The following is a 13356-nucleotide window of genomic DNA, read 5'->3' as shown; positions in this document are numbered from 1 at the left end:
GATATGTCATTTCTGCCAGCACCAGAAGGGTGTATCATAAGTTATGATAAGATACCGTAAGTATCGCTTTTAGGAGAACTTCTAGATCAGGGGAGTGGTTGGGTTTGCACCAGGGTCTACATCCAACATGTTTCAGCCATTAAGTTTTGGAACGTGTCCTTTCCTCAAGTTCCTCAGTTGTTGACAACCAATTTTTTAAGTAAGGTGGATGGACTGATGCACTTCTTTTCACAAGCAGCTCATACTAGGTAAATATTTTATAATACAGAGATTCATGCACATTCCAAAGAAATTCATTCACTACCTGGGAAATAACAAGAACCCTTCAATGTCAAAGAACTATTTCTGTATCACTACTACAACTGGAGTTAAAATATTGCTCTCAAATCTTTAGCTTGCCTATAGACGTGTGTGCATGCACGTATGTATACCAGTCATAAGCATTACCACTGTGAGATCATCAATAACATGCTGCTGTTCTTTGACTTGCAGTCTAAGGAATTCAATTTCTTGCTCCTCCCGTGTGCTGCTGAGATCATTCAAAGATGTGTGCCTTTTCAGTGCTGGTTGTGCAGATAACTTCTCTTTCTACAAAAATTAAAATAAAATTGAAAAAAAAATTAAACATACAGAATGTTTTAAAGTGTCTTGCTGTAACAGGAGGAAAATGCTCGTGTGATCTAGTAATCAAGAATTCTTTGGACTCATCAGTGCATACTCTACTACAATATAAGGCCTCTTTCAACAAAAAAAAATATTACACATCCTGTATGCCTCAGTGTTAATATCTCACATAAGATATTTTAAAATGGAATCAAAGAACATAGTCTGGGACAAAATTAGCAGACAAGTGAACTCAATGATCTAACATAGTAGAGCCTTTGGCACATGCACTCGAATTCAGTTCTGACTTCTAATCATAGAAGCAACATTTATTAAAGCTGATTTTTAGTCATACGTTTTATAGCCTCTAAACACATTTTATCTATCTGTGATCCTTTCCCTTAATCAGCGTGAATTGATACAACACAAAGCACATGCCACTCTAAATTCAGAGTATGAATATTCAGTTGCATTGGCTGAATTTAAGACTCTGAAATGTCTGTATTAGAGTGAGAGCCTTACAAGCACTTCCACCTCAAAAGTAACTGCGTACAATGTGTTCTAATAACATGACGTCAGAGATGATTACTTACCAATTCTACATTTTCCCTTGAGAGATTTTTTATTTTCTCTTCCATTCTCTGGATACATTGCAACATATCATCATTTTTTTTGCTCATCCTCTTATTTTTTTCCACCAAAGGCTTCAGCTGACTTTCTGTCTCCCGAGAACGTTTCAGCTGCACATGGCAAAGGAACAAAGTTAGCTGTGCTTTAGTCTATACTTGTTGGAAAGAAGAAATATGTGTGTTTTCACTTGCCTTCTTCCTTCATTCAGAAAGTTTAGTTCTTTTGTTAAGTGGCATCTGATATAGACTACTGCTGAACTAAGAACTACAGGAGTCCAAACAAATAAGACATAGCATTTTTGTACAGTCTACAAAAACACTAGATCCGGTCACCTCATTTTGCTCTTGGAAAACACTTATGATGATCCATAAAAGTGACTTCTTGATAAACTAATCTCGTTCTATACAAGCTTCTTGTGAGCAACTAGGTCTCTAGGGTAGTCATTTTCACTATCCCTTTAGTAGGAGTAAACTCTTCCTACTCTACTTTTAAAACCCTATACCTAGTGTGTAATTAGAGCAATGACAAAGTCAGCCAGAGGGCACAGATTCAATCTCAGCGTTCTGCTGACATTTTCAAGCTGCTCAATTTTGTTCCTGTGGTTTTATGATGTTAGACAATTATGTGAAGCAAATTACTGCCCTTTCTTGCATTTGCGTGTATTCAATATTTCACCCTTTTTATTTCATTAATCCTTGATCAGTTTTGTTTGTAAAAAATCTATTTTTTCCAATCAAAAGTTTTTTCAATTTACTGAGTTTTAACCGGAAATGCGAAAAATATAATCTTTGTCCTGAGATAATTTCACCGAGTATTTGGTTTTCTGTTTCATTCTCAGGAGAAAATTATTTTTCACAGTGCTTAATCATACAAGCTTACTGATATTACTGGTTTTATGTAATATTGTCTCACGATATGACAAAACCTTCTCCATATCTTTTCCAAAATATACTACTTATGCCTCTAGGTCAAGCATCAAGAAGAGCACTTGACTGAGTCATACATGCCCTCCATCTAGAGGGACATTGAAGGACAGATGCTGCAGTACTTCAGCATTCTTCAAGGTTGTTTTGAATTACTTATGTTCACAGAAAGGATTAGGAGGCTGAATTATCTTGTCTTTATATAATGCAATCTTGAAAAAAGGCAAGATGTTCTTGAGAGTATAGAGCAGAGAAAAGCAACTGTAGCAGGAAAAGTGGGGAAAAAAAAAAAACCAAAACAAACACTCAGCACCTAGACAAAGTAGGAAAAATGGCGAACTGTACCCAGGGTAAAACACATGTTTTTCTCACCCCAAGAAACTTAAATTGTTAATGAGGAATCAATTTTGTCATATGAAAGGGCAGTTTAGACATACAGCTATTTAAAGAGGAAAAGTTTAAAGAAAAAGACACTGTTATGTTCTCAATTCATCCAGTTTTGGTCTAGCATTGTTCAATTGACTTCACTAATCTACATTCAGCCAAGATGCTGGACAAGAAAATTTCAAAAATTAGCTCTTCTGATAATCATTGAGATGTCATAACTAAATTAAGTCCTTTTATCATAAAGCAAAGCCTTCGTATCTCAACATGAAGAGCTAAGTCTGACAAAGCAAGGAGGAAGATGTCAATGCTTCACTCATCTATAGGACTGACACATGGCAAGAGTGCCCTCCACTTCTGCCCTCACCATACATCATAGCATTATTTCAGAATCAGATACATAGGTTGCATGAGAGAAAATTTCCATCTGATTAGAACGAAAAATCTTTTCTTCTGCCACTAGAAATAAGGCATTATAAGAGGGCATGTGTAAGACGACATGTAAAAATTCTTATTGGTAAAACTCACCTCCCATTGCAGTCAATGGGAGTTTTACCGTTAACCTCAGTACAAGCAATTAAGTAGTGATGCAGGCTAATAAAATTCATTCTTAAAATTCTTGTCATATCCTTTCTTTTGTAAGTTACTATCACTCTCCTAGGATAATTTCACCTACTTAAGAGATTTCCCTTGAGAATTGGCAGATTTTTCATCTCCAACACAAGACAGCTTTTTTAACTCCTAGCTAGCATAAGCATGTCACAAAACCATTGTCAAATTTCAAAAAGATTAATACAGTAATTTAAGTGCATAGATTATGCATGTTTTACACAACATCATTACACAGTGCCACAGGCAAGCTATCAGTCAATTTGTTTACGATGACCCCAAAATAAATTTATAAAGTTTTATTTTTCTGGAACAAGACAGATTCCATCCATCTTTTATGGTCACAAAGTGAATTTCTATAGAAATCTCTGTTATATTTAGATACAATTGACTGAGGACAACCAGGACTAATTTGTAAATTATTTATAACACTGACTTTTCAACATTAAATCTTTTACCATAAAGATGCCCTCCGAGTCACCATCTGTGTTATTACTAATTAATTTACCAGTTCATTTCTTTCATCTGCTAAGAGAGTATTTCTGTCTTCCAGCTTCCTTATTACAGCATTCAGTTCAGCGATTTTTAACTGAAATCTCCGCACATCTCGTTCATCCAAATGCTGCTCCTTTACATCAAAAACATATAGATATATAAAATTACCTTTTAAAAAATATTTTACTATCCATAAATTTAATATCATGGTTTAGCAAGTGGATTGTGTAAATTTTAAATACAGTCTTTACATCAATGTCTGGAAAACTTACTTTAATTAACTGAAACACTGAACAATATCATCCTGTGGAAATGCTACATGATATATTACATGAAAAGTATCTACTTGTGAAATGTATGTAAAGGTTTAACGATTAAAAAAAAAAAGCTAGGTAAATAATATTTCACCTATTACTGGTTACTTCTCACCAGATTTCTTACTATCAGCTAAACGTAAAAAAATCTAGTGCATAGGACATAGATTAAAATCACATGGCATAGTTTTTGAAAAGTATAGTATCTATTTGCCATTGGTTAAAATAATTCCTAAAATTATGAAATAAATATCTAAGAAAATAATGGGTTTCACAGCTGAAGTTCACAATGTAAATTCTAAAAGTTCTCTATCCACATATTTGTCAATATTCTTTGAAATTCAAGAGATGCAAGGAGTTTCTAAATCACCAGTGAAACAGCACAGTGCAGTGCAGAGCCTTTTACCATTAATTAGTCCTTCTAGTATTTTCGAAGTAACCACAAAACTACCGTGAACACCCAGGCAGCAATTATCCTGTGTTGAACATTTGAAGAAAACACAATTTTCTTACCGGGCTTCCCATCAGTTCGGTGATATCCCCCACTCCCGCAGGAAGCTCTCTCTTAGGACTACTGTGGTATCGTTCTGCCTCCTTCACTTGGACAAGCTGTTCATCCAAAGCTTCTTTCTGAAGGAGCAGTTTCTGAGTATGGCCTGCCTGCACACCAAGGTCTTTCTCCAGAGCCAGAATCACTCTGTCTTTGCCTTTTATTTCATCCATCTGGAAAGAAAGAAAGCAAGAAGGAAGTTTCTGTAACATCTCCAAGTGTTCACTGCATGCATACCCACAAACTTGGAAAAACAAAGTTCTATTTCTCTCAGAATTACACCAGCAGCCAAACTGTGGTTGCTACAAATAAGATATATCTCCTCTGAAGCCTTTTCCCCTCCCCTTAAAAAAGTTTTAGCCTTCACTTGATCATGAGTTTGCTCAGTGCAGTCTCAACTCAAAAGACAAACAAAAATAGATACAAACATAGACTGAAACAGAATGCATAGCCACTGAAATCATCCACTTCATCTGAGGATACACACTCTATAAGCAGAAGAAAAATCTCCCTCCACTGTGCTTCAGAGACGAAACACAGGGCTAGTACAAGATAAGACAAACACACCCTTTAAAACTCACCTGGGCTTTGCTTTAAAGCTTGAGCCATGCACATTTGCCCCATGTTGACTTCCTCTTTGTTAGTGAAAAACATACATGGTGAATCTCTTCACAGACACTTAAAAATTAGTAGCATATACATGCACACACATTTAAACTTAAAATCCTAAGCATACCTATGTTTTTTATGTGCCCTTGCACATAAAAAGATTCAAAAGAGGACTAGTCTTGGTATAGAAGGAAAAAAAGCAAATACACACAGAGCATTAGAATAAAGGGTAGGAAGAAATAGTTCTTAAACACCATCTATGGTTACTGAACTGTGTTGTTCATACATCTCGATACCAAATAAAGCATACTGCTAGCAGTGATCTATCGCAGCTCTCATAGGATTTGTCCCTCGCAGCATCAGTGTTAAATTCACTTTGGTACTATTCCAAATGCTACAGGACGTGACAATCGGCAGCAGTTACTATAGGAACAGATTTCTTAACAAGAATGTTAACCATTAACAATATATTTAAGGGTGCTGTAGCTCCTTCAGTTTACTAAACTGTTTTCTTGGCCAACATAAACCTATGGAATTTTGGAAATAAGACTACTATAGTCTTATGTGAAAAAATAAAATCACGAACTTGTTAAATCATACATTTGCTGTTTATTATAGCCCTACATCTATAGAAGTCCTTTATGTCAAGTTACGCCAAAAAAAAAAGAAAAAAAAGAAAATGTTAGAAGTAACATAGTTAAGTCTGAGTGATGTACAGGATTAACACAATCAGATTACACGATCAGATACAATTTGTTTCTTCAGGATCCTTGCCTTACTCCTTTCATAGTCTACAAAGCACATGGTGAACTTCTGTACACAGTTTGTGTACAGAACCTGAGTGGCAGGATATGGCCTGGCTGAACCAAGTCCAGTCACGATCGAAGATAAAAAGGTCAGATTTGAACTGAATAAGCTGGTCTACACTATTTTTAAGTTCCAACAGGAACTGATGGAGATTGGTTCTGATGGAGATTTCTTTCCTGACTTGGGAAGGTTGCTGGGTCTCAATTCCTTACCCAGTAAATAGGTATAATACTTCCCAGTATGTTCATTCAGATTTGTGAGACTTTCAAGTATGCCAAAAAGGACTTGCAGGAAAAGAATGCAGTTTTTATTAATGGAAGAATTTGCAACATGCAGGGTTTCAGAGGGACTGTGCAGTGAACAGCAATGACAAAAATTAAGCAGCTGCCTCATTCACTGAATGCTATCTGTCATGAACACTGATCTATCGGGGACCCCTTGGGAGGAAAAAATGTCATGTAACTAAATACTGTGGACAAAGTTTCACTTTCAATTACACAGGTGTTCACACTGAACATCTATGTAATTGAGAGAGAAATTTGGCCATGCAAGGCATACATTTAACAAGGAAGAACCAAGGTTACATAGGCAGCCCTGATTTTAGTTACCCAATTAGTAGCACATTTCATACTCTTCATATTCTTATAACTTACATGGTAAATGGAATGACATAGGCGTTTAAGTTGGAAGAAAAAAGAAAGCAACAATCTCAGTACGGACTGCTACTTGTTGAACCGGAGCAGAATAGATCATTTGAAACAGATGTGACCAGTGAAATCATGCCCATGTTATCCTTCACACCCATTTCCATAGCTCAGAGCACACAAGCTCACACACATTAGAAAGAAATGCCATGAAAGAGCATGGCTTTGGAGTGGGTGTCAGTGGAAAGCAGGAAAGAAGGCAGAATTCTCCTCTGCTCTTCCTACTACTGTTTTTTCTACCATAAAATCTACATGTGGTGAAACTTTCAGAAAAAAGAAACACCCCATGTTTCAGTCAAATAGAAAAATCTTTGAGACACTGATAATAATTGAAAATAGCAATATAATAGCAATGGCTGCACATCCTTTTTTATTTTGGGCTTATATTTTAAGTTACAGGTAGGCACTAGAGAATCTCTCACTCATATAAACATATGCACGTGCGTGCACACACACACAAATACACAGCATTGCAATAGCGCTTATTTTTTTATAAGCACAAACTAGCTGAAAGAATTTCTAAGCAACTGACTTATTACAAACTGATAAAGCTGAACAGAACTGCAGCAGTAACGCCTCTCTACCTTAAGTTCTGTTTCAGAAGCCTGGGGCACAAAACAATTCTCCTTTCCTCAAGGGGACAGTTACACCTTTGATTTCTCCAGTGTAACTGCATCAACCCAGTCAATGTCTCAGTTTTCTTAAATTTACCCCAAAGCCTGACCCAAAGATTTACCATCTTTCTTCAGACTTGCACACTACAGAGCAAACTTGTCCATCTTCCCTGTCTGCTTTGTTAAAAGAGAGTACAGTTTACTCTAGAGAGGGGAAAAAAAAGGAAGAGAAATATTTTACAGGGATGCAACATCCCTCAGTTCCACATGGGAGAGATGGCAGGTCAAGGGACAGGCAGACAAAGAAAGAGGAGGTACAAGACTAGGAAAAGGAGAGATATGGTTTGGGTTTAAACTGAACATAAGCTGACAGTTACAGAAGAAAGGTCAACCACTCCCAGAAGACTTTCGTTTAGCTTAGTCTTATATATTCTCATAGTTGTAAAAGCTCACACAAAGTCTCCATGCCAGTTCTGTACCACTGGAGAACTACTCTTTACTGGAATTCTTGCCACATTTAGTTACATAAAGAAGAAAAAGTTGCAGCATAAAGGAAAACAGCCATATGTAATCAGACCATGTATTACAGTCTTTATTTTAGTGGGGAGAGGAGTATCTTCCATTAGGTAAATGAAAATCAAAATAGATTAATCTGAGTTCCCTGCTGCTTGCTATTTTGATCAAATACATATTGTGGAAGCAACACTGTCATAGCCAAGATTGTCCAGGAATCCACATGGTCTAAAAGAGAAGGCATATTTTTTATTAGACCAAGTGACAGAGTTGGAAAGAAACAAGCTTTCAGGTACAGATGCCCTTCAGCAGATAAAGCAGCTGTATGTTTAAAAGCTTGTCAACTTTTCCACCTACAAAAGTTTGCTTTTCCCATAAATGTTTTGGTCTCTCTCTATATGATATGTATAGGTATATGTGTATATATGTACATACACAAACACACACAGTGTCCATATACATGTATATATACACACCTACATATACATACTCACATTTTGAGGTATTTTCCAGTTGCCATTTATGACTACTGTAGACAAGCTGAACATCATTGGTTTTTATGATATTAAGTGAAATAACAATTAGTGATCCCCTCATGACCTCTCAAGTTTAAAGGTTTAACCCTGTATTCCATTACTACAATGTTAATTCACCAAACAGCATCCAGAACTTGTTACTTTACCATGCATGGCATTCCTTTCTTTTTCATGCTTTTTAATGCCTGTTTTACATCACTAGGGAGCCATCTCCAAACTACTCATCACTTACATAGTTGTCATCTTTAATTCTGTTCTCTCCCAGGTGCAGTTTGATTACATATAAAGACTCTTTCTGCCTATCAGCTTGAAAATCCATACACACAGGTAGACTTTTACCTGAGTTCTTGTACCATGCCTTAGCCATTGCAACATTCTCCTTTCTGACCTTAAACGCAGTCCTGCCCGCTCACCATCCAATGTGAATGCTGCTGTTAATGATGCTCTTTTCACAAAACTCTCATCTCTGGATTCTCTAAGCTGTTTTTCTTTTTACTACATTAAACAACAACAACAACAAAATTCACTCTCATTGTCAAAGATGTTCACAGCCTAAATGGAGTCCATTCATCCCTTATCTAATATTAGGATGCTACGTCTCCTCCCCAATATCAGCTTGTCATACATGCAGTCATGCATTTTCATGTTTTCTCCCATGTCACTGTTCCTATTTGAAGGGATGCTCCACAAATATCCATTTGGTTACCTGACTGACCTTCCTCAAATTCCTCTTAGATCTCTTCTTTTCCATGACACCTCTAAAATACAAAGGGAAATGATGAAAAAACTGTAAATACTTAACAGAAATTACACTGCTGAGATCACAATCTATTGTCTGGTCATCAAACAGGGTACCTAAACTAACAAATCTCTGAGAACCTAAGACATAGGAAGCACTTTATAGAAATGCAGGAATTTCTCTATTGGAAGCAATGCAGGTACGTCAAGGCCAGCACTGAGCTGAAGCTAATAAACCTGGATGGATCTGTTCTCACCCAATGATTCATTACCAGATTCTGAGCAAGTAGATGCCTTTCCACTGTGCTCCTCAACCACTCATGGTCCAGGCAGCATGGTGCAGGACCTGCCACACCAGGTGCCTGTAAGAGCTTTCTGCATCTGTGGCACAACGTAGCTGGGACAAGCAACACGTGGCAACTAAAAGCTGACTGCACTAATCTCCTACCACCGCTTTCGTGTATTCCTCCCTGTACTACTTTTCATTTGAAACCTCTCACTAAGATACAAAAGGTAGACACCACCTTTTCTTCCAACATATTTAGCACAATGAGATCCCAATGCATGCATTGGGCTCACAGGTATTATGTTAAATCAAATATATTATCCCAGAAATTCCTTCCAAGTGGCTGCTTTGGTTTCAAATTTGTTCTCAGTTTAAAACAAATTTGCCCACTTTTTGCAGCTACACAATACAACAGGGTCACATGAACTCTTATACATTCTGTTTTGCACGGATTTTAAAACATTTTAGAATAGCCACATTTTTCTTTATGCAATTAAGCATGGTAGAATTCAGTACAAAAAGTTTGTGATAGGAAGGCAGTGGAGTAACACAAGGTTAGGACACATTTTCAATTACATGCTTTGAGAAGAAAAGTAGCAGAAACACCCTCCGAAAGAGGATTTTAAAGAAAATAGGATCACCCACAAGCAGCTGCAGAGGGAAATTACTGAGAAATCTCCTTGGATAGCATAAGTAACTCTGGAGCTCTTGGTTAAAATTACAGCTTTCTAAAGTATCATTTCTTAATTAATGGGTTTTGTGCTGTCAAATATTAGGTACTGAACACAGCAATTACCTGCATTATATCAATGAAGAGCTAGCATTTATAGCCTGTGTCAAAATTACACAGTTTCCTAAGAACAGGTATCTAACTGCCTCCTAACAGCTATGAGAAATGAGCAGAAACACGTGTTTTAATAATATTTATCAAACATGAAAGAAACCAAGCCAGCCTTTGGAAAAAGTATTCCCCTGCCAATTATCCCACACTTCAATAGCTACAGTGAAAGAAAGTCAGAGACCTTTGGGGGAACTTTAGCCTCTCACAAAGTTGAAAGAGAAATTCCCAGGGAATTAAAAGCTAGATCTATCAAGGCAGTGTCATACTCAGTTTTCAAAGTGGAAAAAACCAGCTGCTGCATTGCCAAGTGTGAGACCTTCCTCTTTACCCATCCTTATCAAAGTTATCTCCTCGCCAACTGCAGAACAAAATTCTACAGTGCTCTTCTAGACAAAAAATTGAATTAATCTTTATACTAAATGCTTGAAACTGAAAATAGGGATATCTTGATGGAAGGATTGCTACTTACTAGGAAAAACAAAAAGGAGATGCTACTCAAATAAACAGTTAAAGATAGAACTATATGGAATTAATGCCTTTTACATTTATAAAGGGACACTAAGACCTAACCACAATATCCCAAGCTGAAAGCCCACCTGGAGAGAGGAATTAATATATTCCTGCATTGTGCATAGCATTCTCTACATCAGACATGGCCATCTATTTAAATAAATGTTTGCTGCTTATTTAGGAACATTAGGAGAAGAGGGAGAAAAGATGCCAGCCATCCAGTGGAGAAGTAAGGGTCATAGACACAGGTAGATGGGACTTATTCTTAATTTCATGTGTAATTTTTCTAAACCAATAGTCAGTATTTTCCTCCAATAGTTTTTCCCACATTTTTTTAAAGTGTGTAAATCTCATAGGTAAGGCATATATTAAAAGTTTTGATAAATTATACAAGAAACACCACATGGGCAGACAATTCCAGAACTTACTGATAGGAGGTTTCTCACAACTTTCTCAAAAGCACCTTGTATTATTGTAGCTGACTACAACCTCTACTACTGGATCTCTCCTGATACCTATTACAAGTGTTCATTGACAGAGCTACAATGAACAAGTAGTCAAAACGATGGAAAATGCAGAAGGACTAAGTAATTCAAACTTAAGGAGTTTTTTGTCCAGGTGCCACACCATACATCTTTTCTGTGGGTTTTAAAAATTGTTCCATATTTTGTAAAGAGATATAAAAGTCAGATTTGTGACCTACCTACCATAATAGAGTCCTTAGAAAATACTAAAAATAAACACAAAATGCTGAGCCTGCACAATAAAAAGCTTTCATTAGATCTGCTTAATTCAGGAAAAAAACAGCTCCTGGTGGAATGCTGCCCTGTTAGCTCCTGAGAGGACAAGCATAAATCTTCAGAGGATGGAAAGCAAAGTATTATTTGCAGTCCTGAAATGTTGAAGGTGGTGGAAGGGTCTTTGCAGGAGATTAGCTCAGTCTTGGAATGTAGCTGAAACACGCGTCTCAAACAGATGGCAAAATCCAGAGCAGCAGCCTACAATTTGATATCAGCAGCTGTGTGTGAAATACACGCGGGTTTAAGCGGCTGATAAGAAGCATGCTACAGCAGGCTCTACCCAACCATGCACGACTGCACACACTTGGATGATTCAAAACTCAGCTTTCCAGTCTCAAAATTCAAGATTTTCATCAGGAAACGAAACTCATGCATATGTGCCACTGCACAAGTGAAGTGAGAAAAGCCAGGCTCCATCCTTCGTCTCAGGGCAGCAGAGGATCACGGAGTCCTCCTGCCAACAGCCAGCTGTCCCTCTGCACCAGAGTTTGCAGAGACAAAAGGTCTCTGCACCACCCTCGCTGCTGAACGTAACCTAAAGATACGAATTTCACTGCCTTAAAATGGCAAAATCCTAGTAATGGGAATGCAGGAGAAAGTGAATGTTATTAGAAAATAGTGGCCACCACTGCAAAGGATGCAATTTTGGGGTTTGGTGGAGTGTTAAACTTTTGCTCCTGCTATTTTTCATGCTTTACTGAAAAATAATTGCTGAATCTCTCAGGAGACAAAAGCTCTTTATTTAGTTATCTAAATTTTACACCTTAAAATTTGACAACAATTACAAATTTTAACAACTTTATCAACTGCCCAGATGAAGAAATGGAATGCACCATCCCCAAATTTGTGGATGATACCAAATTTGGGGGAGCTGTTACTACACTAGAGGACAGGAGCACCATTCAGAGGGACTTTGACATGTTGGAGAAATGGGCCAAAAAAACCCTCATAAAGTTCACCTAAGACACATATAATGTCCTGCCCCTGGGAGGTTTTAAATTCCTGCAACAGAAAAGGCTGGAAGCCAATTGAAGTTGGCAGTTCTGCAAGGAAGAAGAAAAGGAAAAAAAAAAAGAAAAAAGAAAGAAAAACGGAAAAACTTTGGTGTCCTGGAGGGCAAGTTGGATATGGGTCAGTAGTAAGAGCTTGCAACGACTGAAGTTAAGTTGATACTGGGCCAAATCAAGAGCAGTGTAGCCAGAAGGATAGAGAAGCAATTTAGCCTTCTATTAAGCACTTGTGAAACCACACCAGGAGCAACGCAGCCACTTTTGGGCTCCCCAGCACAAAAAAAGATATTGACAAACTGGCACAAGTGCTATAAACTGGAGGAAGGCCAGTAAGACCACTATGGGGCTGCAGTATATGGCATTCACGGAATGGATGAGGGAGCCCGGCTTGCTCGGCCAGCCAAAGAGAAGATGGCAGGATGCATTACAATTGCAGATACCCATTCAACTATCTAAAGGGGGATACAGGGATGAACAAGGCAGACGTTTCTCAAAGATGCACAGCAAAAGGAGAAGGGTAACAATCAAAGGTTACAGAAAGAGGAAGAAGAAAGAAATTTCACAGTGATTAGGCATTGGGGCAGGCTGTCACAGAGACTGTGGATCTCCATCTTCGGAGATTTTCAAATTTGACTGGAGGAGGTCCAGAGCAACCTGACCCAATTTTCAAGGCAGCCCTGCTTCAAGCAGGACATTGGACTGGACGATCTCAAGAAGATCCTCACCATCTAAATTTTTCCATGATTGTATGATACTCCACATATGGAATGCCAATGCCAAGTAATACAGTAAAGACATATAGGCAAACATAGTAAGAGCTGTGCAAGCTTAGAAAACACTAACTTGTGAAGGACTTGAGTTGAAATTTGCTTTTGTCCTG

At 37.6% G+C, this 13356-nt stretch overlaps 1 protein-coding gene across 1 annotated transcript in view; it reads right to left on the bottom strand.

Moving 5' to 3' along the window:
- JAKMIP1 (janus kinase and microtubule interacting protein 1) overlaps positions 1-13356 on the bottom strand; it is a 72428-nt gene that overhangs the window by 22760 nt on the left and 36312 nt on the right. Inside the window, exons 4-7 of the mRNA XM_072861411.1 lie at positions 4472-4681; positions 3658-3777; positions 1197-1343; positions 448-588 (exon numbers count right to left, since the gene is read on the bottom strand). Coding sequence (XP_072717512.1) covers positions 448-588; positions 1197-1343; positions 3658-3777; positions 4472-4681 — 618 coding nt within the window. The remainder of the gene's footprint in view (positions 1-447; positions 589-1196; positions 1344-3657; positions 3778-4471; positions 4682-13356) is intronic.

Source organism: Ciconia boyciana, chromosome 5 (assembly GCF_034638445.1).
Source record: "Ciconia boyciana chromosome 5, ASM3463844v1, whole genome shotgun sequence".
NCBI classification, from domain to species: domain Eukaryota; kingdom Metazoa; phylum Chordata; class Aves; order Ciconiiformes; family Ciconiidae; genus Ciconia; species Ciconia boyciana.
Note: the sequence above shows the minus strand (reverse complement) of the source record. Positions and strands in the feature narration are given on the sequence as shown.